We start from the raw sequence: 26,447 nt of genomic DNA, 5'->3' as shown, positions 1-26,447 counted from the left end.
AGCTCAGTCTGGTCTGAGGTTGGTGGTTCAGGGTTTTAAAATCATCCCCGATCCAGAAAGATGAAACTGTTACGACTTCTTCTCCTTTGACTCTTCTGATCTTTGTTTTTTTAAGACAAGCCTCCACACTGAGGTACTTGTGTTCTTCATCCTCCTCTTCTTCATCCTCTTCTTCTTGTCTTCTTTTTCTTTCTTCTTCTGCTTCTTAGTCTGTATCCTAAAAGTAATCTTCTTCTTTGTCTTATCTTCTTCCTGTTTCATATCTCTCCTTCTTGCTCCTTTTTCTTCCTTGTCTTTCATGTCCACCTGTCCTTCTTCTTGTTCAACCCCTTTTTCTTGTTTTCCTTAATGTTTATTTTCTTCTACCTAATCATCTTCTTGTAGTTGTCTTTTTCTTCTCCATCATCTTTTCTCCATCTATCCTTCTTTTGTCATCTTCTTTTTACTTCATCTTTATCTTCTTCTTTGTCTCTTTATCTTCTTTTCTGTCTGATCTTCTTCCTCTTTTCATTTGCTCCTCTTTTTCATCATCCTCTTCTACTTGTCTTGTTCTTTTTCTTCTTTTGCTTCCTTGTCTTTCTTATCTGTCATCTCTTCTTTTTCTTCTCGTTCCATCCCTTTTTCCTTAACATTTATCTTGTCCCAGTTGTTCCTCTTCTTTTAGTTGTCTTCTTCTCCTCCGTCATTTGATCATCTTTTAATTTTTTCTCGCATCATCTTTTACTTCATCTTTTGTCTCTTTGTCTTTATTTGTGCTCACCTTCGTTTTATTATCTTCTCCTACTTGTCTTGTTCTTTTTATTATTTTGCTCTCTTGTCTGTCATGTCTTCTTCTTCCTCTCAGTCTGTCTCCCTTCATCCCCTTTCCCTTAACATCTATTGTCCCAGTTTTTCTTCTTTTAGTTGTCTTCTTCTCATCCATCATCTTCTCTTCTTTTTCTTTGCCTTCTTTTCGTCTTCATTCGTTATATTCTTTTTCTTCATCTTCTTCGTCTCATTCTCTTTATTTGTGCTCATCTTCTTCTTCCTCTCATTTCTCTTCTTTTTAAGCTTTTATATCATCCTCCACTTGTTTGTTTTGTTGTTTGTCTCTTCCTCATCTTCTGCTTCTCGTTCATCTCCTTGTTGTTATTTCTTTTCTTTTCGTTCTTAGTCTTCAGTTCGTTGAAAGCTAGATAGAAGGTTTTTCAGTGTTCTACTGCCCCCTGCTGGAGCGAATCAGAACTGCTCAGCAGGAACACTTTTTTTTGGAAAGTGTCAACTCATTCCAAAAAAAAGAAAGAAGAAAAACAAACAAGTTTTATCTTTTCAGACATGAGATTTTGAAACCAACCTCTCTGATTCAACAGAAGAAGAAATGTTAACAGTTTGAAGAAGTTTAAACCGTCAGAGTTAAGGATACAGTTCTCGTCCCCATCAGTGTTCCTGGGGGGCCCCGGCATGTTGAGCAGGACCAGCCGAGCATCATGGGATTTATTAACAATGACTTCGTTCAGCTTCACGGCGGTGTGCATCCTCCTGACGTTGGAGTGATCTCTGAAGGAAACAGACACATTAAAAACAATCTATGTCACCTTACATGTGGTCAGACCTGCTGATAGATCGGCGTGTGAGACTCACGGCCGCATGCTGAGCATGTCTCTGAAGCCCTCGGGCGTTGAGCAGCCAGAGTGCGTGGCTCTGTACTGCGAGGCTTTCTCTTTAGTCCAGGTCATCTGGACTCTTCGATGGTGCTCCGAGCTGCTGCCGCCGCTGCTGCTAGCCGGCCTCTCTCGCTCTGCAGCATCTGTGTCGTCATCATCATCTGATCCGATGCTGGTTAGCCGCAGCATGGAGTTACGGTCTTTCACCAGCTGGGCCTGATGACAAACACAAACATTTCCTTCTCCATCTCAGTTCTACCTTCTTTTTTTTTTAACATTGTTCTAAACCCCTGACCCCTCCCTCGTGTCTCCTCAGGAGGAGTCAAAGGAGGGGACTTGAGCACTTGTGTATCAGGCGCAAAGATACACCTAAAGACAACAGAAGCAAGCTAACTTAGTGAGACGACACACAGGCTACATCTGATCTGGAAGAGGGACTGAAGGAGAACTACGGGGACAACTTTCAAGAGGAAGACCTGAGTCAAAGGGTGGCTGATATTTAAGGTGGTTAATCTTTGTTAGGAATGAAAAAGAGAAACGATGACTTTATAAAAATGAAAGTGAGAGAATATTTTAAAAGCTGACTTACAAATAAAAAATATGAGATGTCATATTTAAAATGTACAGCTAAACGTGTAGTCAGTGAGTACAGATGACTTCATCCGGACTGATAGAGATGGTCTGTGTAACAAGATCATTTCTGGAGGTCTCCGGAGGAGATCCAGGTAGAGCTGGGCGATATTACAAAAGATGTTATCATGATAATTTTTCTCATATCAGTCGATATCGGTAATTATCAAGATAAAAATCTAATCATTATTTCATTCAAATTTAAAGGCAGATTTTTGCTCCTGAGTAGAGCTGGGCGATAATTTGATTAAGATAATTATTGTGATATCATTTTTCTCAATATAGATAAATCAAATGTTCGATAAAATTTGACATATTTAAACCTGTAATAACACCCCCAACCACTGGAAAATGAGGTGGTGCTAATGTGTCTGAAACGCAGCCAATCATGTCGCAGGATGAAAGGTAGGCGGGGCTTAAAGATGTTTGAAGCGGAATGTAAACACAGCTGAAACGGGCGACAGCGACACTGAAGAAAATTCAAAACGTACCAGTTCAAAGACGAGTCGTTAGTCTGACAGTGTCGACTCTGCATTAACTATTAACTTAATACACTTCATTAAATACACTTTCAGGATGTGGGTAAATAAATCTGATTATGAAAATTATCTCAAACTGAGAAAAATAAGAATCTACAAACTAAAACTTCAGAAAAATCTCATCTTACACAAAAGACAGTCTTCAACTTTAACTCAAGAGTAGAGCTGGGCGATATTGAAAAAGATGTTATCACAATAAATATCAAATCATTATTTCATTCAAACTTAAAGATTCCTTTAAGGAAGATTTTTGCTCCAGATGGTTTGTTAGCTCGTATCTGGATTTCATTCTCTGATCAGCTTCTTGAATCCTTCATTTCTTACTGTGCTAACAGGAAGCAGGTCTTTTGTGTAAGATGAGATTTTTCTGAAGTTTTAGTTTGTAGATTCTTATTTTTCTCAGGTTGAGATCATTTGCATGATCAGATTTATTTACCCATATCCTGAAAGTGTATTTAATTAAGTTATAGTTAACACCGACTCAGCACATTGCTAACGACTCTGCTTTGAGCTGATAGGTTTTGAGTTTTCATCAGTGTCGCTGTCGCTCATTTCAGCTGTGTTTATATTCTGCTCCGAACTTCTTTAAGCCCCGCCTACCTCTTATCAAGGGACATGATTGGCTGTTCAATGCCGTCTTCTTCCTCTGTCTAATGTTGGGTGGCAACTAGCATTTAAGGCACATTAGCACCCCCTCCATTTCTTTGGGGGATGTAATTACAGGTTTATTTATATCCAATTTCTATCGAACATTTGTTAGATCTATATTGAGATCTATATAATCAAAGTTCAGGATCAACTTGTGTCTTCTTCTGAAGGACTCAGAGGAACTCTCTGATCTAAAACCTCTTTCCTCACAGGATGTGTCTAGAAGGGTCTCTATCCACAAAGGTGTACTATATCTAAATCTCTCTACATACATCAGCTGATTTTCTACCACAGAGAAACTTACATCATCAAAACTCCAGCGTACACGCTGAGGGGATCAGTGACAAGAGGATACGACACAAACTTTAATAACACAGCAGAACGCGACTCGTCCTGCGATGTGTCAGAATTTGTTACATGACTTGATTCTGATGGGAAACATGGCGGCATTTCATAACAACAGCCTGTTGCTAGAGATGCAGCTCTGATCCCAGACTGTGGAGGACTTACTGTAATCAAATCAATCTGCCCAAAGAAAGGTTAAAGACACAGAAAACTGGAGGTTATGACAGAGAAGGCTACCAAATCAAAGCTGGCACATGAAGTGAAGACTGAAGAGAACAAGGTGCAGGATAGTGACGGCGATGAGGCAGAACATCTCAATCAGCGGTAGCTCTGTGTGGTACAAACCTTTGGATTGTCAACGTGTTCAATTCTTTGATTAGTTTCAGTGCGAGGTGCGTTCAAATGCGTGATTCTGAAAGTCTCAGAGCTTGAAAAAAGAGATGGATGGTCGTGATATTTTCAACCCAAAGCTGTGCGAGCAGAAGAGAGAGAGCGGCGGCGGTCGAGTTGCATAGAAAGAAAGTGAAGCGAGTGAGCACTGCTAATGAAAACAAAGCGTTGAAACATTAAATCAAATGTTGGTCTCTGTTTTTGATGCCGTGGTATCGAAAGACGTATGGATGTCGTTTTATCTTAAAGAGTATCGTAACAAAGTTTCGCAGGATGATGTAACGTGAGCAGGTTGTTCTGGAGGAGGAGCCTCGACAGGGTGAGACAATCCCTTCATGAGATCCACTTTAACAACCTGCTCACGATACTTCATCCCTTACTTTAGATTATGTGGAGCCAACTCCGCACACTTTACATCTTTCTACACCAGCATCTGATTCAAAAGCACAAATAATCTCAAATCCACTCACAGCTGCAGAGAGCTTCTGATACCTTCTTCATGATTTGTCCTCTAGCACCAGCTCTGCGTAACTTCTGTCTTAAGTTAGTCACTAAACCATATTTTAAAACTGTATAAATAATGGACGTAGTATCCGTGACGTCACACATCTGTTTCTGAAGCGTCAATTGTCGGCGGCAGCCATATTGGAAATGCTGAAGTCAACCTAACTTCTGTCGAGCTAGTGTGAGGTAAAGAGGCGGGCTTTGAGCCTCCTAGCCAACAGCTAGTGTTCCCGCCTGTCAATCAAGTCAGCTGTGCCTCTCATAATGGAAAACTCATTATCTTAATATCTATCTTATATATATCTTATATCTACAGTGTGTGCCGATCCAGAAATGAGCTATCCAGACTACACTTGTTTTTTGAACCAGGCTGTAAACATGTTTATTTCTGCTGTAAAGATCGGCTTTTTTGAATTAGTGTGTATGTGGTTTCCGGTACTTCTGTAGCCAGCCTCAAGTGGACACTCGAGGAACTGCAGTTTTTAACACTTCCGCATTGGCTTCAATTCTCGCAGCCTGAAGTTGCCGCTAGGTTAAAACTAGTTAGTTTGTAATTTAAGTTGTTTCATTGTTTCGTTGTACCACAGAGACTTAATATTCACCAAAACATGTCGCAGTTATGACAAGCTTCAAGCTAACGGCTAATGCTAACGGCCGTAACGTCCGTTAAATCGACAAACAGCAACATAGCGGTATTTAAAATATGACAAAGCACTTTGATATGGTGATAATTAATCTATGATGTAAAATAACAGTGAAATCGAGTGGTGAAGTCGTCAACTACAACATACGGTATATTAATAACGGTACTCTAATGTAGTGTAGATGTACGGTAATTATCTTCGCTCATGGGAAAAGAAATTGGACATAAGATCAGAGTCGTCATACGTCGTTGATTCATGTAATCTAACGAGGAGAACATATTGCCGACACGTCACAGCTGCTACAACTCTCAGCTTCTCCTCATCCTTCAAATGATCCCATCTTTGAAACCGTGCCCCAGAACAACCGGTCTTTAACGCAGGACTTTACTCAGAGCTAGGTGTAAAATTTAAGACGCAACTTATGCTGACATTGGAACTATCTCAGCTGGTCTAAAGCCTGAAATGTTAGTAGATCGTAAACTCCATCCTAAAGGAGAACTTACGTTCAATCTAGGCTACGTTGGAACTTACGCAGAGCTGGTGCAGGACTTTAATACATGGTTGAAACTTGAATTTCTACATTTCTCAAACACACACACACACAGCCATAAGTTCTCTATTACGAATCTGAAAACGTCTCTAAAGAGGGTGCTTTGGTTTCACCAACAGATGACTGTCTCTCAATAAAACTATCTATTCAACTTTCTCAACATCCGCTACAGTTTTTCATTGGACTCACAGGCGGCTATAACCACTGACCTCACCTGAGACCTTGTAGCTCCTACTGCCTCTGGCCTACTGCTGTTGAAACCAGGATATCCCTAATAAAATGATGCACGACAGTCACAAACACATCACACCAGCACCAACATCACCGCTAACTGATAATAGAATGAGCCAAATACATTAAAATATGGTTTTTACCCACTGATAGGAGTGATTGACATCAAGTAGAGGATTTGAAATGACTACAGGACATTCAGAATACAAGGTGATTCCTTTTTCACTGCCTTCATTGATTTAAACTCTTTTCAGTCACAATCCAACCTCAGCTTACCTCTTTCTCTCGGTCGGATTTCGACAGTCTCATCTGTCGGAGCATCTGGGACCTCTGCTCCATCATCAGGGTTCTTTCATAGGTGTACGCACTGATGTCGCTGTTATGCTACAAAGACACAAGAGAGAGAGACATTCAGAGAAGAACAGATGAGCAAACAGCCACAGAGAGGAGCGTTAAGGTGCATTTCGACCAGAACTACTTTCCCCTGAAGTAAAAGGTTCTGTGCCCCCATTCTTGTCTGGGTTTCGACCGCGGGGTGAAGTCCCGGGTAGATTGTGCGAATCAGGCCAGTGACGTATGGAGGAAAAAAAAGTAAATGCACTACACCACCAGACCAGTAGAGGGCAGTAAAACAAAGACTAATGCCATTCATCACAGATGACACCAGAGAGGCAGACGGACAGGCAGGTATCATTATGAGCATCACAACAGTTAGCCTGTTAGCATGTAAGAGACTCAGCTGGCGCTGTTTTAGATTGTGCTATATTTCATCACAGATGGATTCACTGAATCAACACGTGAGAGGAGATAAGCGCGAGTAGCAAAGACGTTTCAACACGGCTTTAAAATCCTTTTGAACTCAAAAAGCCGTGGCAGAGATCAGCCGGTGTTTTGGTCTAAACAGCGACCCTGTTAACTGGAGACTCTCAGCCAGATGCATCCCTCATAAACGTCTTTAGACGATCATTAAATATCTGATGAGGATATTTTGAAATCTTAATAAAAACTAAACTAGTTTGCATTCCCAGGAACTCCCTCTGTGTTTCAACAGCTGTGTAAACTCCACAAACACTGACACGTTCAGCTGAAGGTCTCCAGTTTACAGGGTCACTTTTAAAACCGGAACACCGGGAAAGATGCATTCATGGTGGGCTGAGAGAAGACTACTGTTACAAGCTGCTAAATCAAGAGAATCACAGCTTCTTCTTTTGAAAAGTACACACACATACAAAAAAGATAGAACTAATAAAAACTAATGAAAGAAAGAGAAATCAAGTGAATCAAAGATGTGTGTGATGTTATTGTGGACGGCGGGCGGAATAAAAACACTGCGGTTAATCTACCAATCAGACACGTTCAGCATTGCAGGCCCTGATCCCTGAAAGTCCCGGGACCATTGAAAAGTACTACCCCCCTAGCAGGGGCTTTTCAGGGGGGAGATTATCTACCCCTGAACTAAATTTAGACCCTGGGTCCACCGGTCGAAATGCACGTAGTTCAGGGGTAAAGTTCCTGTGGTCGAAAAACGCCTTTAGCGTGAATACTGGCCACATTCCTCACAACTAACAAATGACTTAAATCTCCATCAATTAGCAATAATTACAAGGATTGTCCTTTAAAGGAGCATGCTGAAAGTTTCCTCAAATAATCGATGTGGTTCTGAAAGAGTTGAAGACGCACCATCTCCACTACTTCCACCTCAGCCTCGATGCGGAGGTGATAGAGGAAGGTTGCCAGATCCTTCTTCATCTGGATTGAGTTATCCTCCATCTGAGCCACCGTGAAGATCCGCATCCCACACTTACGCCACACCTGGGAAAGAAATCCAAGAATCAGAACAAGATCGCAGGAAGGTTTAGTCAGATGAGTTCAGATTCATTCATTTGATGGTAGCAGTATAACGCAGTCGTACTTTGTGTTGGCGCAGCAGGAAAGGCAGCAGCATGAGCATCCCCCCATCATGAACGATCCACCACACGTCGATGTAGCCATCCGTGCTGGGCTCGCTGTTGGTGGGGAACAGGGAGATGTTTTTGGGAACCAGCAGGGCCAGGTGGGCTGCTGTCGTGACCCGCACTGTGTCTGGAAGGAAGAAAGGGGGTGCTGTTAGCCTGCAAATTCTGAAATCAGGACCAGAACAATCCTCTCCTTTCCTCTTCTCTCTCTTCAACATGCGACAGACCACAACGTCTCTCTGTGGTCTTTAAACTCACTGATGAAGGTCTTCCAGGACTGAGGATCCTCGCTCTGCCTCCACGCCTGCGGCCAGCCCATCACCACAGTGTTGGGTTTCATCCCCCCGAGCCCACTGGACTGGATCATGTGACTGATCCCGTCCCGCGGCTTCTGGGCGACTATGCACTGACAGAAACCTTTCACTCTCTCCTTCTCCATGAGGAGCTTCAGAGTCTGAAACAGGAGGAGGAAGAGAAAGGGAGTAAGTATTTGATTTCTGCATTAGGCCCTTTAGATCTACAGACACCGTCATGCTCCCACCTGTTCAGCAGCGAGAGCCTCTCCGTAGCTTTGTAGGAAGTTCCCGGGGACGACTGTGCCGACGATTGTCAGACCCTTTCCCGCCTTCAGCTGGCTGGCGAAGGTGAGCAGGCGAGGTGACTTGACGTGGGCGTCCTCGTCTAGTTTCAGTAAGACCAGGACCTGAGGCCTGTGGGGGGGGGGGGCCAGGTGTTAACAGATGTAGAGATAAAGCAGTGATACCAGTGGATTCTCCTGCATAGGGCCCCTTAAATTAAAACCAGCTCTGGTGTGGTTTCATAGTTCTGATTAAGTCGGTGATCCTCCTTTTCTGCCATGTCTGATTTTACCAGTGTCATAAGTTTTGTCACTGATGCCCACTCTGTTCTTTGCTACTGCTCTCCCTGCCTTGGCTTTTCATGTATGCACACAATTGAAGGTGTGCTCTCCCCGCCTTAGGCTTTACCCTTTCTCTTAAGCAGGTGGAAGGGCAGGGAGCGTATGTGGAGGATCACCGATTGAATCAGAACTATGAAAAATTATCAAACTGCTAGCTCTGCGAGGTAATCAGAATTGTGTCTTTTTAATCAGATTTCGCGGATTAAGAAAAGTTTTTACTACTCAGTCTTTGCCGTTCCACTTAGGCAGGTGGAAGGAAAGGGAGCTTATGTGGAGGATCACTGATTGAATCAGATCTATGAAAAATGAACACAACCCTCCTCAAACTGCTAGCTCTGTGATGAAATCAGAATGTGTCTATTTAATTGGGTTTAGCTGTTAAATAGAGAGTTTTGACTACTTAGTCTTTACCCTTCCTCTTAGGCAGGTGGAAGGGCAGGGATCATATGTGGAGGATCACCGACTGAATCAGAACTATGGAAAATGACACAACCCTCCTTAAATTGCTAGCTCTGCGATGAAATCAACATTTTGTCTATTTAATCGGATGAGAGTTTTGACTACTCAGTCTTTGCTCTTCCACTTCGTCAGGTGGAAGGGCAGGGAGCTCCCAGAACACGGCAATTCGGCTAAATTGAACTTATTGCATTCAAATAATGAATCCTTTTTCCGATGAGAGCGGTTCTGACTGAGTTTGAATTTGGTGGCGGTTCTGTATCTATTAGTCCAGTGTACTAGAGAGGGGGCTGCAAAACTGCCACAGTGGAAGAGATGTGAAATGTTGTTTTGCAGAGAGCCTCTGTGGACCTTTCTCAAACCACCCCCTACACCCTTACTAACATTCTGTTTGCACACTAGCCTGGAGGGTCAGCAACACTGAGTGCAGTCCAAAAACTCTGAGTGTGGAGTGGGGGTGGGCTGTTTAACCCTACGACAGCAAGTCTGCACCGATGCTGACTTGCCTTGTAACTGAGATCAAGATGATCATAGTGATGAAAATATCTAAAACGTTGGCAATATATTCATGAATGAAAAAGTACCAGGTGTTGTGAAGCAGGTGCATACAATGAAAGGCCTCTGAACTTTAACCCTTAAGTGTGTGTCAAAAGCATCTGTTCTGTACCTCCAGTTTTTGGTGTGTGGCGGTCCCTCCTCCAGCCTCAGGAGGGCATAGCGAGCCGCACTGAGCGACAGACCCCTGATCCCGTCCCCCCACTCCTTCTCCGCTCTGTGGAACACACATGGACACATGATTTAAAAAGACTCACACTGTAATGCGTCTCCTGTGGCTCCCTTAACCACACACACTCCACTCTTGACCATTCTGTACATGGACTGTCATGGAAACATACCCGTGGTACTCAATGTACTTGTAGATCATGGTTGCGATAACCATGGCGACGATTGCGTAGTACCAGGAGGATATGAACATGAGCGCAAGGCAGATCGTCATTCCCAAAAACGACAGAGTCCTGAACACAACAGAGGTACAGGTCAGAGTGTGTTCATACAGAAGTGAGTGCGTCAGTGTGTGTGTATTTGTGTATGTGTGTGTGTGTGTGTTTATTTGTGTATTTATGTGTGTGTGTGTGTGTGTGTGTGTGTGTGTGTGTGTGTGTGTGTGTGTGTGTGTGTGTGTGTGTGTGTGTGTGTGAGGTAGTACCAGTGGTAATAGGAAAAGCGTGGCCTCCAGTTGGGCGTCCTCAGGAGAGTCTGGAGGCCACAAGCAAGGTTCACGAACAGGTAACACATCAAGAAGAACCTGAAGGATGACAAGAAATTAAAGGAGAGTTACAACACACACACACACACACACACACACACACACACACACACACACACACACACATATCTATAAGAACACACACGCTGATGTGTCTCACATTGTTAGTATTGGAGCCACCAGGTCTAAAGAGGCGATGAGGATCCCCAGCTCAGCAATCAGGGCGGTCAGCAGCAGGGCCCAGGTTGGCTCTCCGTTAGCTTTGCCATGACCAAACACCTGAAACACACACACACACACACACACACACACACACACACACACACACATATACACACACACACAGGTGCATTTAGTGACTCATACTTCATTTAGGGGAGATCAAAGTTTGGGTACTTCAAATAACGTCTGCAGCTCTCACCCGGAGGAAGGGGATGATGTTGTCTTTAGCGATGGCCTGCAGGAGTCGGGGGGCGCCGGTCAGCGACTGCAGCCCGGCACCGCACGTTGAGAAGAAAGACCCGATCACGATGACCCACGGAGACGGCCAGGCCAGAGTCCCCACCACCAGATTCCCCTTCACCGAGTCCCCAAACCTGCAGAGGAAACAAAAACACACACACAGATGTTCAGAGACTTCTTTAATAAAGAAGTATTCCGTAAACGATCCATCGGTCATAAAGGAGGTGAGCAGGTGCACTGACTTGTCTCTGAGGACCACTCCGTCGATGCAGGCGGCGAACAGAACAACACTAGTCAGGTCTGAATGGACGACACTCAGGAAAACACTCAGCAGTCAAAGTAAATCCTGAGTGCCTTTGAGACACAGCAGGACTATAAAATATCAATCTACCCCGAAGTGGCCGGCACAAACAGAGTCTGAAAAGTCAGCTGCGTTTTGTGTAATCACACTAAATGGATGTTCCAAAGTGTGCTGTATTTGGGACAACATATTTAGGAAGGGGGGTTCAGGCCTCTGAATATTTCTAAAATGACTCCCAAAAGGATACAGACAAGGGAGGTGGTGAGGATGGCGAGGATGGTTCCAATCGGGATGGAGCGCTGAGCATCTTTCAGATCCCCCGACCGGTTTGATCCGGCCATGATTCCTGAGGAAACACGGAGGAAAGTCATCTCAGATCATGGGGTTATAATATAAAAGGAGCATTTACAGAAGTTTTACAATTTCTTTTAACGCTTTGCTCAAATTGTCAGATATTCTGGGGTGAATAACATCGATGTAGCAGCCAATAAAACGCTTCTTAAGACGTCTTCAAGTTATACAAGGGAATCAAAGCTTAGATTTTTAAGTTAGTAGGTATATGAATCATGGGAAAAACTATCTGTAAGTTCACTAAATAACCACTTAACATGGTCGGTCAGCATTACAGTAAGAAAGCCGTGTGTACCTGTGACTGAGGGGAAGAAGATGCCCACAAGCAGCGTAAAGGAGGTGGTGATGTCAGCGAACACGTAAGGCTGATGGGTGGAAGCCGGGTGTGCATCGAGAGACGAGTCCACAGAGCCTTTCTCCACCACGTCTCCTCTGCTGAGGTAGGAGCTCCACACGTTCTCTGTGAGGAGGAGATTCAAAATCAGGAAGAGTGCAACTCGCTGCGCACACAACAGATGTGCAACTTTACTTAAGTGTGCTCAGGAAGGTCTCTTTTCTTTGTTAGTTTTTGATTGTCTAAAACAGCTCCAAAATTTTGTTTTATGGAGTTGCTTTCGAATTTTGAGAAATTGTATGTTCGATATCTGGCAGACAGATGAGAAGATGGATCCTGCTCTCGTGTTAGTATAGTACATGGAAGACACTGTAACTGGCAGGAGGTCAAAAAAGTTGAGAATTTTTTGACATAATAAAAAGTGTAAGATAACAAATAATCAATAAAAGACAGAAGATTTTCATTTCCTTTGGGACAGTTAAATGCATCTTATCGTATCGTGTCGTATCACATCATATCTGTCATGTCGTGTTGTATCTTGTTGAATCATTTTACATCATCCCGTGTCGTGTAGTTTCGTGTCATGTCCAATTATGTTGCATAGTTTCATGTCGTGTCATGTCATATCATATAAAACCATACTCTGTTGTGTCTTTAAAGGTGACATATCACGCTTTTTTTAACAATATATATTGGTCTAAGAGGTCCCCAAAACATGTCTTTAAAGTTTATGCTCAAAAAAACACTTTGAAATCAGATTTTGGTCTGCCTGAAAATCCCTCTTCTTCAGTCCTCCTCAGAACACTCTGTTTTCCCTCTGACCACGCCCCCTCAGGAAGTGGATGTGCGTCGGCTCTCCAGCACGTTGATCTAATGTTTACATGTTGGCTGAATATACACGGCTGCTCACAGACCCGCGTTACTTCAACCCTCTGAATCTGATCCAGAATCTGATCCTGACGGAGAGGCGCCTGTAGCAGGACCTTTCTGAACGATTGGTCACAGATTTAGTGTTTCTTGTTGTTTTATTTGTCAGTATGTAGACGTGTGTCTTGGTACACAGCTACGAACATGTAGCTATGTGGCTATGCTAATTAGCGCTAGCACTTATCCATGACAAATAAAAAACATCCACTAGATCTTCAAATCTGCAGACGTGGGGAGTAAAACCGACCTCTGCCAGAAAGGCAGCGGGACCTTTTCTGAAGGATTGGTCACAGATTCTGTGTTTCTTGTTGTTTTATTTGTCAGCATGTCGATGTGTGTCTTGGTACACAGCTACAGCTACGACATGTAGCTATGTAGCTATGCTAACTAGCGCTAGCACTTATCCATGATAAATAAAAATCATCCACTAGATCCTCAAGTCTGCAGACGTGGGGAGTAAAACCGACCTTTGTGTTTATTAAGACAGCCTACAACTAGCATGCCTCCCTCCTAAGCTCCTTGTTAGCACACATTTGTGCAGGTAATGAAAAACGGAGGGGGGATTCAGTATTATTTTATACAGTCTATGGGCTGAACAAGCTCTGAGCTCTGACTCCGTGACAGACCGGATATTGTTGTTACGTAACAAAAACACGGAAGTCTGAAACAGCTCGTTTCAGCACACATTTACAGAAAGGTGGAGAAATCAGAACAGGGGCAGAATGGATTTCTTTCATTCTCGGGGGGTTTGTAGACATGCCAGGGACACATATTTCAGGTAGAGAACCATTAAAAAGTCCATTTTGCATGATATGTCACCTTTAAGTGCCGTGTAGTTTCATGTCGTTTCGTATCATGCCGTGTTGCGCAGTTTCGTGACACCATACCGTGCCCTGTCGTCTTGTGTCATGTTGTATCATATCACACCACACCATGTTGTGTCTTAGTTTATTTTGTTGAATAATCTTACATCATACCCTGTAGTTTTGTGTCATGTCCCATTGTGTTGCGTAGTGTTGTGTCTGGTCATATCATATAACACCATACCTTGTTGTGTCTTAACATGCCCTGTCGTTTCGCATCTTATAATACCCTACCATGTCTTTCGTGTTGTGTCGTATTATGCCGTATCGTGTAGTTTCGTGACATTTCGTGTTGTGAAGTTTCGTATGACACCATCCTGTGTCGTGTCATGATGTTTCATATGGTTTCGTATGATATCGTATTACACCGTACTGTGTTGCATCGTGTTGTGTAGTTTTGTGTCCTGTCGTATGTTGTCGTGTTGTGTTGTGTTGTGTCTTTTTGTGCAGCGTCGTGTCGTGTCTTACCTGAAATGATCCCACTGGCCAGTCCTGGAATCGCTTCAATCTCGGTAAAGTTGTTGGATGTGAAGTATTTGTCACAGGAGGCGTTCAGTTCTGGGCCTTCGCAGAACTGCCTCCAAAGATACGTGGTCTTCTCCATAGGAGGGGGAGCCATGCTGGGGTCAAAGGTCGGGCCTATAGTGCTGGATTCTAAAGTGATGAGGTACTGCATGTCAGAAAAGTACTTTTAATGGTTTTGATTCTTGTGATGGAATCAATAAACCTCGGTGTCTACCGTTAATAAATGTGTAGTTGGTGTCGGGTCTTTCTGCTTGGTTGTCGATCAGCGGGAGGATGGTCTTTGCACATTGGTCATCGATGATTTCATGGCCACTGATCGTTCTGTTCCCCAGCATGCACACACTGTGGATACGAGATACATCAGTCAAACAAAAACAACACAGTTAGCGTTGTATTTCTGGGAACTTGCGATCGAACACTCACGGGAAACTTGGTGGTTTGAAGGCGGAGACCAGCGCTCCGATGTAGATGGAAACAATGGAGACGATGACGCAGGCGAGGAAGATGGAGGCCAGTTTGTTGACGTACTTCACGCCCACAAAGACCAGCAGGGACATGAGGAGGAGGCAGATGGAGCCGTAGACGCGCATGTTGTTCAACATGGCTGCCCCTTCGCCTTCGGGGTGCTTGGCCTCAAAAATGGCCGCCTTGGGTGCGATGTACATCTGGAGGACGGAGGGAGACGAGATGAACAAGCCAGAGAAAATATTTTAATAAATGCTGTATTTCAAACGGCCAGTAAGGGGCGACTTCACACAATCCCCCGATCACATAACAACCACTTCAGAAGTAATGACATCAGAACCCACCAGGAGGATCTCGATGGCTCCCAGGATGTACATGGCTCCAGCAAAGGTGGTGCCCAAGTAGAAGCACAGGCCCACCGCCCCCCCAAACTCCGGCCCCAGAGAGCGGCTGATCATGAAGTAGGCGCCGCCCGCTAGAGGTGGAGGAGAGAGAGAGAACGAAAGAGGGAGAGCAGGGGGTAGTTGGAAGAAATGGAGAGGCACAGAGAAGAAGGAAAGTAGAATGGTAAAAGGATAAGAATTGGGGGGGAAATTAAAGACAGACAGAAAAGATGATGGAGAAAGAAGAAGAGATGGGACACAAAAAAAAAGAGAGGGGAGGGTGGATGTTAGTGACATTATGGCGTTAGGAGGTAAAGAGAGAAAACAGGAGGACAGCTGATGAGAGAAGTCGTCCTATGCTTGGAGAAATAAGCATAACGTTCTACATAAACATCGGCAAAAGAAGACAGAGCAGGCCTTTGGTCAAATAGTATCTGCAGAACGCTGATTTCAGCCTCATCTGAGGAACAAGCCTGGGTTCAGCTGACTGGAAGGAAAGCATCTCTGTACAGTATCTACACTTTTGTTATGCTTTCAGCTGTGAGAAAATGTGGGAGTAGGTGGAGGTAGAGCGTACAGCTTAAACCTGAAGGAGTTAGCTCCAGCTGATACAGGCTTCTCTGCCTCCCTGCCCATTTTCTATCATATCTCTATAACTCTTCTCTCTGTTTTTCTCTTATCTTTTCTGTTTTCAGATTGTGGGCTGAAGGCGGTGGAGTGCTAGCATGAAGGGGGTTGGTTCCTGGATGCTGAAGCTAACAGTTGAGGCTCTCTGAGGTGTTGTCGATCTAACTTGACAAAACACCGGGGAAGGGATGGGCCCTCTTGATAACCCTGGTGGTGTACTGGCTCTTACTGCCCACCTTTCCTAATGCTTGGATGTTGGGCAACTTTAGGGGCCATGTGGTAGGTTTTGTAATCTAACACGCTTCTCCTTTTTATTAGAGTGCTTGTTTGAAATAAATAAAGGCACAAAAAACAGGTTATTGAAGACATTCTTTTAGGTAAGAGAATAAGGGAACATATTGGCACTTAGATGAAAAAAGACACGGTATAAAACCCTGAATAAAGCTTTGAGACGAGTACCCCGGTCCAAACTCTACAAAGCTCTTAATGGTCAGACACCATTGTGTTTTAAAAAGCTCATCGTGCCCTATTACCCCTCTAGAGCACTACACTCCCCACATGCAGGCCTGCTCGTCCACCTAAAGTCTCTAACAGTAGTATGGGAGGTAGAGCCTTCAGTTATCAGGACCCTCTCCTTTGGAATCATCTCCTTTGGAATCAGGGTCCGGGAGGCAGACACCTTCTCTACTTTTAAGAGTAGGCTTCCTTTTTTTGATAAAGCTTACAGTAAGAGCTGGCTCAGGCTAGGACCAGCTATTAGTTATGCTGCTATAGGCTTAGACTGACACACTGGGATCCCATCTCTATCCTCTGTCTGCCTATCACTTACTTTAACTCCCTGTCCCATTAAAGTTAATAACCGTAGTCCTTTCCGTTGTCCCTGAGCTCCCTTGTCTCGTAGGTCCATCGGCTAAATCTACTACTATCCGTCTCATCACTTTCATCTCTCCCTCTTCATCTCCCTCTACCCCTCTCTCCAACACGGTCTCAGCAGATGTATGTCTAACATGAGTCTGGTCCTGCTGGAGGTTTCTGCCTGTTAAAGGAAGTTTGTCCTTGCCAAAGTGCTCTGCTCATGGTGGATTAAGATGAGATCAGACTGAGTCCTGTCTGGAAGATGGGACTGGATCTTATCCTGTCTTGATGTTGGGTCTTTGTTAATAATAGAACATAGAGTACAGTCTAGACCTGCTCTGTTTGGAAAGAGTCTTCAGATAACGTTTGTTGTGGTTTGGCGCTATATAAATAAAGATTGATTGATACACCAGGCGAGCTACAGAATAAATCACTCGGCTAAATTTGCGGATACAATTTGAACCAGTAATAAAACAGAGTACATGGAGGAATCAGACAGTATGATGAACTACAAACTCACTACTCATTAACAGCTGAAAATCCAGTGTTTGGCTTCCAAACTGCAGCCTTTCAACAAGAAAATCATGCAGGAATTTGAAGATTTTAACGTGTGTTCAGGTTAATTTCATAAATCACGTATGAGTGCTATGAAAACTTTAAAGTAGGAACATGATGTGATCCATCAGCAGGAGGGTTCTTGCATCTCAGCTGTTTTTAAGAAGCCAAACACCTTGAATTACTTCTATACCCACAGTCAGCTGCAGTCACATTCACACAGCATTAACTACCATCTACAGCCTAGATGGTGAGAGAGCATGGAGCTGTTCAGGTGAGGGGGGGTGGGGGGTGGGGGGGGGGGAGACAGGATGGAATGAAATGTTAGATTCACTCTCTATGTTACCCAGGCTGCTGTTTTTTTTCAAAATGTCACATGCTAGTGGAAATATCGCACTACTTTGACATTTGGGAGATTCGTCTACAGGCGAGGTAAAAGTCAGCGGTGGATAAATTATCCTGAGTTGTTTTTTTTATGTGTGTGCAGACAGACAGGGAGAGGTAGACAGAAGAGGAGACGGGACAAACACAAATAACACTCATTAGAAAAAAAAAAGAACATGTATTTTTGTAAGTTCTGCCAGATAGAGGAGCGGGAAACTGTAGGGAGGGGAGAGCTGGGAATTCATGTATTGTGTTTCCTGATTACAACAAAGAACATTATTATTATAATTATAATCGCAGGATTCACTGATAAATATTATGTGTATGTCAGCATGCGACAGGACAATGAGTATGCTCTAATGACTAAAACCCATTTCAGGAAGTGTTTATTCCTCCAGGGGGGGATTTTGACATTTAATGGTCAGCGAGTTTAATCCCCTCCCAAGAGTGCACACACAGCTAATTCTTCAACTTAATACTGAGATAATTATAGCCACAGATACCTTCTGCTTTTCACAAAACATTCTGAGGGATTTTAATCCAAAATGAAGCACCGGATCTTTGAGAGAAACATGAAAAATGAAAGGGGGGCTGATGGGAGAACTCCGTGAAGCTCACTTTATATTTAATTTTATCTTCAGGTGAATCACACGATGTGCTTTCCGCCCGACTTTAACGTTACACACTGTGTTTATTTTTTTCTTGTTAATGTAAAACAACATTAAGAAACAGCCCTAGTGGAAAAGTACTCCTTTGTTGGATAGCTGGATATGTTGAGACTTCTTTTAGAATTGATTTTAAAGTACTTTTACTTGTTTTTAAAGCTCTTAACAGCCATGCTCCTCCATACATCACTCATTTTATGTTCCAGCCAGATTACTGAGGTCCTCGAATTCTTCCCTTTTGTGTCTCACACAAAGAGAGAGAGCTTTCTGTTTTTATGCCCCTAAGCTGTAGAACTCTGCCTCTGGACATTAAAACGGCGAGCTCTCTGGGTGTTTTTAAAATTAAACTTAAGACTTACCTTTTTAATCTAGCTTTTCATTTGGAGTAATTTATTTTTAGCCCTGGACTGCATTATTATTTCAATCATTGCTTTAACATTTATTTATCTTATTTAATTATTTATTTCTTGTATTCTTCTGATCTTGTTAACGCTACCATATTTTAAACTTTTCTTTCCACTATTACTTTTTCAAGTTATATTTTTGGCCTTTTTGCCTTTATTTTATAGGATAGGTGGAGAGAGACAGGAAATGTGGGGAGTAGAGAGTGGGGGAAGACATGCAGGAAATGGTCGACCGGCCGGGAATCAAACCGGCGACCCCTGCAACGAAGACTGTAGCCTCTATATGTGGGGCGCTTAGACCGCTAGGCCACCAGCGCCCCGCTACTACTTATTTTATTAATTTTACTGTATTGTTTTTATTTTAATTTTAAGTATTTTATTTATAATCATGCCTTTTATAATTTTACCATTGCTTTTGTTTCCTGTCTGTCTGTTATTTTGTGAAGCCCTTTGGGCTGCATGTTTGTATGTATTTAAATCAAGTTAAATTGAGCTGAGTTCTGATCTAATTTTCAGTAAAAATAAAACAAAATCAAAATGATTGCCTGCAAAAAAAAAATGTGTTAGCTTCGGTTTAACACTGAATAAATAAATATGTTAAAAAATATTGACATCTGGGTGTGGACTTAGCCTAATGGTTAAGTTGCTCACCCATGAAGCGCGTGGCCCATGTTCGAATCGAGGCTGCGGCCTCTTTCCCATATGTCATTCCCCCACTCTCTCCAAGTTTCTTACACTATCCACAGTCCTCTTCTCTATAAAATAATAAAGGTGTAAAAGCCCAAGAATTATAACTAAAAAAAAAAATGTTGTTAGCTTTTATTTCACACTGAATAAACAAATATGTTAAAAAATGTTAACATCCGATGACACAAGGTGAAGGAAATCACCTTTTCTTCCTTCAGTTGGCGTTTCTAATATTTTACTTCCAACTAATTTGAGAGGCACCCTACTGCAGGCAAGATGGCGCCGCCACAACATCCACACCGGAAGTCCATACCGGAAGTCCATACCGGAAGTGATTCTTTAACCCCCTCTCTACCCAATGCCGGATGCTTCGAACTGGAAGTTTCTTCTTCGTGTAGCGTATTGATTGCATTAGTCTGTCGCTGCTAAATCAATTAGCAGAAAGCTAATTGTGATAGAGAGAGTGAGTGAGAGAGATCCCGCTGTGTATGAAGAACAGAATAATGTAGAGTGTTAGTGTGTGTGGGGGGAGGGGATGAGAAGGAAAAGACTGTAAGTAAGAGGGAAAATACACTCAAGCTGTACACAGAGATCTATATTCACCACAAAAACAACAGAGGCTCCCCAGGATTGTGTACTGTACATCTATCATCAGTGGCTGACAGTGGTGCCTCAAGTTGAAATATTTTAGTCCTAATATTTTATGTTGATTTGGAGTTTGTCTAGTCATTCTAATTGAAGGTTCCAACTTCAATGTTTTCATGGACGCCAAATAAAGTGATCTTGTTAAGACATTGGTGTACATGCATAAAGCATTCAATCTGAATAAAACTGTTTGACAAGCTCAGAGTGTTTACGCCCATCTAATGTCTCAAAATAGAAGGAGAAACCATTCCCTCCGTTTGTTCTTGTGGTTAATGAACACCCCTGTCACTGTGTCATTGTAACGTGTTACAAATTATGTTAAAAAAGAAACAGTCACCACACACCTCTACATTTTCCTCCTCCACTCGCCCCTGCACCATAGATAACATTCTGCTCTTCTCTCGTGACTGTGGATCTACTCTGGATCTGTATTTCATTCATTCATTAATCTATACATGTGATCACATAGGCAGACAGCATGCAAGGTAATTTGGAACAAACACTACAGCAAACTGTACTGAGGTACAGTCAGGCTAACACAACATAAAATAACATATGACCCAGACAAAACAAGAGAGGCATATGCAGATGTCATCACGGCAGCATCATAATCAGCTTTAAGTATTTCAACACACACTCGGAACAAAAGGCTGTGCATGGCTGAGACGTTAACACTATAACTTAGTGATTCGTGCAGGCTTCTAAGTAACTTGAATTCTCAACAGCCTATACACTTTTGGAGTCAATCAACTAGTCAATAATACTGATACGATTAAAATGTAAGTGCAAAAAAGTTAATAGAATTACGCGTAAACCTACGTGTTTTTGAAGGCTTTTATTTTGCGTTCACGTTCCTGTTTTTCAAGGCTTTTATTTTTGTAACTTCCGGTGTGGGTGTTATTGCAACGTTTTTAGCTTTGTAACTTCCGGTATGGACTTCCGGTATGGACTTCCGGTGTGGATGTTGTGGCGGCGCCATCTTGCCTGCAGTAGGGTACTCTTGACTAATTTCCTCATATCATCAATGAAACCTTGTATCTGTAAGCTATGTTTTCACATAACGAAACACTGCATATGATTCAACCATAATCTTTTTTATTTTAATAATTCCATCTGTTGTAAATCTAAGTTTGTAAGTCTACTGAAATACATAAAAGAAGTTCAATAGCACTGATTAATGGTAATATATTAAGTTACAAGGTTTCTACCCGACAGTGATGATATGTAATAAAGTCATTAAAGTTTGGGAATTTGATGGACACTTGTATTAACTTCTTAAAGTGCTCCACAGCTGATGTATAATGAATCAAAGCAATGATTATGTGAAACTTGGAGTTTAGACTATGGCACCATTAGAGGTTTCCATCAGAGCTGTTAAATCCTCTGTGTGGACAGGATGAAAGAAATACCTGGTACGACTCCGTTCGTAGCGATGGCACTCATAGATATTGCAGTCAGCATGGTCTGAAAACAGAAACAGATTTTTAGAACATTTAGGGGTGGTTGTTTTTTGTTGTTTTAAGTCTTCAAAGCTGAGTACTCTCATACTCACACAGCAGCAGCAAATGAAGACGATACAGAGAGCCTGAAGCACCCCAGCTGTCCCCACCACCCAGGTCAACCTCAGGAACAGGATGACGCCGAAGATGTTCTGGAGGCACGGCAGGTAGACGCCCATGAACGTACCCATCTGAGGGGACTGGAGGGAGACAAGCAAAAAAAAAAAGGGTCATTGTTTATCAGGAACTCACATAAACAAAACAGGCAGGAAATGTGGGGAGCAGAGAGTGAGGGAAGACCCGTGCAGCTAATGGTCGAGGCCGGGAGTCGAACTATAGCCTCTGTATAATAGGCGCACACTAAACCGCTAGGCCGACGGCCCCCTTTCATATTTTTTTAACTTTTGGTCACTTTAATGAACTTTTCCAAATATAGATCCACATCATGATGATGTTGTTCTATAGCCTACTTCAGGCGGGGACCTCAAGCAGACAGTGGGACAGTTTGTTGAAGCCGTGTACGAACAGTTGAGATAAGCGAGACTTGGGAGTCAAAAGGTGCTTTTCAACCGCAGAAACTTTCCTCAGGAACTAGGAACTTTTTTTAAAAAGTTGTATTTTTTGGGGCTTTTACATCTTTACTTATAGAGGTGTGGATAGTAGATAATGTAGGAAACTGGGACATCTACACTACGATATCCGATGATACGCTACCTGATACATTTTTCAAAGTTATGCTTTTTGGGACCTTTTTTGGGACCCAAACGAAAGAGATTGGAGGAATGACATGCAGGAAGGGGGCCACAGGCTGTAATCGAACCCGGGCCACCTGATATATGAGTGTGAGACTTAACCAATAGGCTAAATCTGCGCCTGGAACTGGGTATTTTTTTAGGAACTATATGCTTTTCGACCGCAGGGACCAGGGCCTGAATTTAGCTCTGTGGTAGTTCATCCCCCCTTGAAAAGCCTTCTCTTAGGGGGTAGTACTTTTTGATTGGGGTGCAGGGCCTGCAATGCTGAACAAGTCTGAGGTTTGAAACAGTGGATTGCCTCCTCTGGGTGGAGGATGGAATCGAACCCAGGCCATCCGCTATATGGCATGCAACTTAACTAAATCTGCCAGGAACTGGGAATTTTTGAGGAACTATGTGCTTTTCAACCGCAGGAACCAGGGTCTACATTTAGTTTTGAGGTAGTTAATCTCCCCCTTGTGGATTGCCTCCTCTGGGTGAAGGGTGAGTCTTTGCCTCAGTCCAAGTCTCTCAGGTTCTTGTTCACAGTGGGGGTAAATCGGTTGGTGCAGCATCAGCAGTCATGTGGGCGTTGTACTGGACCATCATAGTGAAAACAGAGCTGAGCCTGAAGGCAAAGCTTCCAAATTTACCGGTGCATCTACATTCCAACCCTCAGCTTAGGTCATGAGGTTTGACCAAAGGATCACATCATTCCCACAAGGGGTGGCCAGAGTAGGCCTCAGAGAACAAGGTGTAGATCCGCTCTTTCTTTGCATGAAAGGAGCCAGTTGAGGTGGTTCAAGCATTTGATCAGGTTGCCTCTTTGGAGGTTAAACTGGGAGGAGAGCTTACTGGATGGATTCAACTGTGTGACCCATGAGGCCTGGGATCTCCTCAGAATCTCTCAGAAGGACTTGTAGAAGCGCAACAAAGAGGAAGGATGGAATACTTAATCCATTTGTTGCTTCAAACTGTGATCTTCATTTCACACTCTTACATCACGAATGGTGAAATGGTGTTACAAGTTGGTGTAAGAGGAGAATGGGGCGGTCTGTCCTCTGTAGTTGGTGGTTTATTGCTAAAACAAGTTAGACAAATGGACAGCAATCTTATCATCTTTGGCTCCTTTCTGTTTCTGGAAGTTGTTGTGTTTTTTGTTTAGCTGAGCTGCTACACATTCCCTCCCTCCCTCTGTTTGGCCATTGTACTAAACTCTGGTTGGGAATGACTGCACTGCACCAGAGTGGCTCACCACAGACTTATGTCAATGCTTATACTGATCACACAGTGTGGCCAGAAGGAGGATTACAAATGTTTTGGTTGGATTTCCCGAGCCGTCTGTGGTGAATGTGCCCGGTCCTGCAAACATGCAATCAGACCGGGTTGGAAATCATAAAAGACTGTGAACCGTGACAGCAGACTGTCTTATCTCGAGCTGCCGGCTGCTTATCAGACAAGATGCAGTGCAGATCAGGGTCACATCCTTCTGTAGTTTCCCTTTCGATCCCTTTCAATTCCAGTCGAGGGGATAATAATCAACGAAATCATTTCCTCTTCTTCTGGTTTTCTTTTTTATCCTGTTACATTATTTGATCTATTGCAGAAGTATTGTGGTGAGGATTAACACTCTGTTACACTCTTCATAAAACTAAACCCTGTGATGAGACTTTTAAACTTGATGACAAACCATGTTTTAGGAGACGATATGAAATTTTACGTTAGGTTAGGTTAAACTAGTTATGTCACGTTAGGTTACGCTATATTATGTTATGTCACGTTTGGTTACATCACGTTAGGTTACGTCGGGTTAGGTTACGTCAGGTTAGGTTGCATTACGTTAGCTTGTGTTACTTTGAATTGCGTTACGTTGAATCACGTTAGGTTGCGTTACGTTAGGTTAAGCTAGTTATATTACGCTAGGTTAGTTATATTATGTTATGTCACATTTGGTTACGTCACGTTAGGTTGCGCTAGTTATGTCACATTAGATCACGTTACATTATGTTACGTCATTCTAGGTTACGTCACGTTAGGTTGCGTCAGGTTAGGTTACGTCACGTTAGGTTATGTTATGTTAGCTTGCGTTACGTTAGGTTACGTCACGTTAGGTTGCGCTAGTTATGTCACATTACATCACGTTACATTATGTTACGTCATTCTAGGTTACGTCACGTTAGGTTGCGTCAGGTTAGGTTACGTCACGTTAGGTTATGTTATGTTAGCTTGCGTTACGTTAGGTTACGTCACGTTAGGTTGCGCTAGTTATGTCACATTACATCACGTCACGTTAGGTTACGTAACGTTAGGTTACGTCACGTTAGGTTACGTCATGTTAGGTTATGTCACGTTAGGTTGTGTTACGTTGAATTGCGCTACGTTGAATCACGTTAGGTTGCGCTAGTTATGTCACATTACATCACGTTACATTATGTTACCCCATGTTAGGTTACGTCACGTTAGGTTACGTCAGGTTAGGTTGCGTTACGTTAGGTTGTGTTACCTTAGGTTACGCTAGTATCATGTTAGGTTATGTTATATTATGTTATGTCACGTTAGGTTACCTCACGTTAGGTTGCTCTAGTGATGTCACATTAGATCACGTTACATTATGTTACGTCATGCTAGGTTGCATTACATTAGGTTGGGTCACGTAAAGGGTGCTTTACGTTAGCTTGGGTTACGTTGAATTGCTTTACATTGAATAACATTAGTTTATGTTACATTATGTTACAATACTTCATGTCGGAATGTGATATGATTCAATGTGATACAATACAATACAATACAATACGTGATATGTCATACGTTACATTATGTTACGTTTCATTAGGTTATGTTACATTATGTTACCTCCTGTCCATTACGTTATGTTGGGATGCGACGTGATATGATGTGTTAAGATTCATTATGTTACAACATGTGGTATGATACAATGTGACATGATATGTTACATTAGGCTTTTAAGATTACGTTGCATTACGTCATATCACGTGCAACACACTTATTTACCCCTGAGGGAAATCTGTCTTGGACTAAGGCTTGGACTTTGAATAACAATTTTGGAAGATTTCAGGACCAGACTATACGCAGACATTTTCAGGACTGCAAGTGTGAAAAAGGCTCATATCTCATTTATTCTCAGATTGCTTTCCTTGCACTAATTTTGCACCTCTGCAAATTTTTGCACATCTGCAAATTGCACTTCTGCAAAAGTTCATTATGTCTGATCTCTGATTCAACTGCCTGTGTTGTAGATATTGCTGATATTGTGCTTTGTATTGCGTCATTTGTATTGCGTGTGATTTTTGAGTCTGATTTTAATCAGGTCTGACTGTATTGTTGTTGTTGTTGTTGTTGTGACAGTCTGTGTGCATCAGCTGCAAAACAAACTTTCCCTTCTTGATCGATAAAGGTTTTATGAATCTGAACTCTAACTGAACCCGTAATCGTCATCGGGGCTGTGATTGCTGCAGTGTGAGAACACTGAAGGAAAGAAAGTACATTTAAGGTCATATAATCAGATCTGAGTCGTGTTTAAACAGAAAGTAAGAGTGCTTCTGCTTTGAACAGGCTGCAAACTGCTTCCCATGACAATATGGATGCACCTGTTTTAGTTGTGCAGAGAGTTTCTTTCTCTTTGAAAGTCTGAGATTTAAAAAAAAAAAAAAGGCTGATGGGACACAGAGTCTGTTGTACCTTTCCTGCTTTCTTCTTCTCCCCGATGCTCTCGGCCTCCTCGTGTTCCTTCGCCCCCTGTGTCAGGTTGGTGTAGTTCGCCAGGCGATTGAGCAGAGAGGACACCTTTGGCCGAGTGTCCATCTCCTCCTGTGGCATGAAAAGAAGAGAGAGGTAACACAAGAGGACAATGGTGGAGGAGGTGGCGGGGATAGAGGTGAGCCGAGGGAAGGAATCAGATAGCCCGGGAGTGAAAAAGAAAGAGGGTTTAGAGAGTAAACAGAGGGGAGAAGAGCCAAAGACAAGGACAGGGTAGAGAGACACAACGGGGGAGGAGGGAGGGGAAAAAGAGGTGAATTAATGTAGCAAAGAAAAACAAAGG

General features: G+C 42.8%; 1 protein-coding gene across 4 annotated transcripts in view; it reads right to left on the bottom strand.

The window, feature by feature from the left end:
• Positions 1-26,447, bottom strand: part of LOC117807669 (solute carrier family 12 member 6-like) — a 41,987-nt gene that overhangs the window by 1,331 nt on the left and 14,209 nt on the right. For 2 of the 4 annotated variants that reach the window (XM_034677020.1, XM_034677019.1), the window contains exons 4-26: positions 26,087-26,215; positions 21,707-21,853; positions 21,564-21,618; positions 15,294-15,424; positions 14,908-15,149; positions 14,699-14,826; positions 14,428-14,613; positions 12,131-12,295; positions 11,732-11,830; positions 11,426-11,483; positions 11,143-11,317; positions 10,882-11,000; positions 10,662-10,760; positions 10,351-10,470; positions 10,122-10,226; positions 8,621-8,789; positions 8,338-8,533; positions 8,037-8,206; positions 7,805-7,936; positions 6,401-6,508; positions 6,108-6,164; positions 1,621-1,859; positions 1,403-1,536 (exon numbers count right to left, since the gene is read on the bottom strand). In XM_034677020.1, coding sequence (XP_034532911.1) covers positions 1,403-1,536; positions 1,621-1,859; positions 6,108-6,164; positions 6,401-6,508; positions 7,805-7,936; positions 8,037-8,206; positions 8,338-8,533; positions 8,621-8,789; positions 10,122-10,226; positions 10,351-10,470; positions 10,662-10,760; positions 10,882-11,000; positions 11,143-11,317; positions 11,426-11,483; positions 11,732-11,830; positions 12,131-12,295; positions 14,428-14,613; positions 14,699-14,826; positions 14,908-15,149; positions 15,294-15,424; positions 21,564-21,618; positions 21,707-21,853; positions 26,087-26,215 — 3,163 coding nt within the window. The remainder of the gene's footprint in view (positions 1-1,402; positions 1,537-1,620; positions 1,860-6,107; positions 6,165-6,400; positions 6,509-7,804; positions 7,937-8,036; positions 8,207-8,337; positions 8,534-8,620; positions 8,790-10,121; positions 10,227-10,350; positions 10,471-10,661; positions 10,761-10,881; positions 11,001-11,142; positions 11,318-11,425; positions 11,484-11,731; positions 11,831-12,130; positions 12,296-14,427; positions 14,614-14,698; positions 14,827-14,907; positions 15,150-15,293; positions 15,425-21,563; positions 21,619-21,706; positions 21,854-26,086; positions 26,216-26,447) is intronic. The other 2 variants (XM_034677023.1, XM_034677022.1) reach the window with 1 other exon arrangement.

Source organism: Notolabrus celidotus, chromosome 23 (assembly GCF_009762535.1).
Source record: "Notolabrus celidotus isolate fNotCel1 chromosome 23, fNotCel1.pri, whole genome shotgun sequence".
Taxonomy (NCBI): Eukaryota; Metazoa; Chordata; class Actinopteri; order Labriformes; family Labridae; genus Notolabrus; species Notolabrus celidotus.
This window is presented reverse-complemented; position numbering and strand designations above follow the sequence as displayed.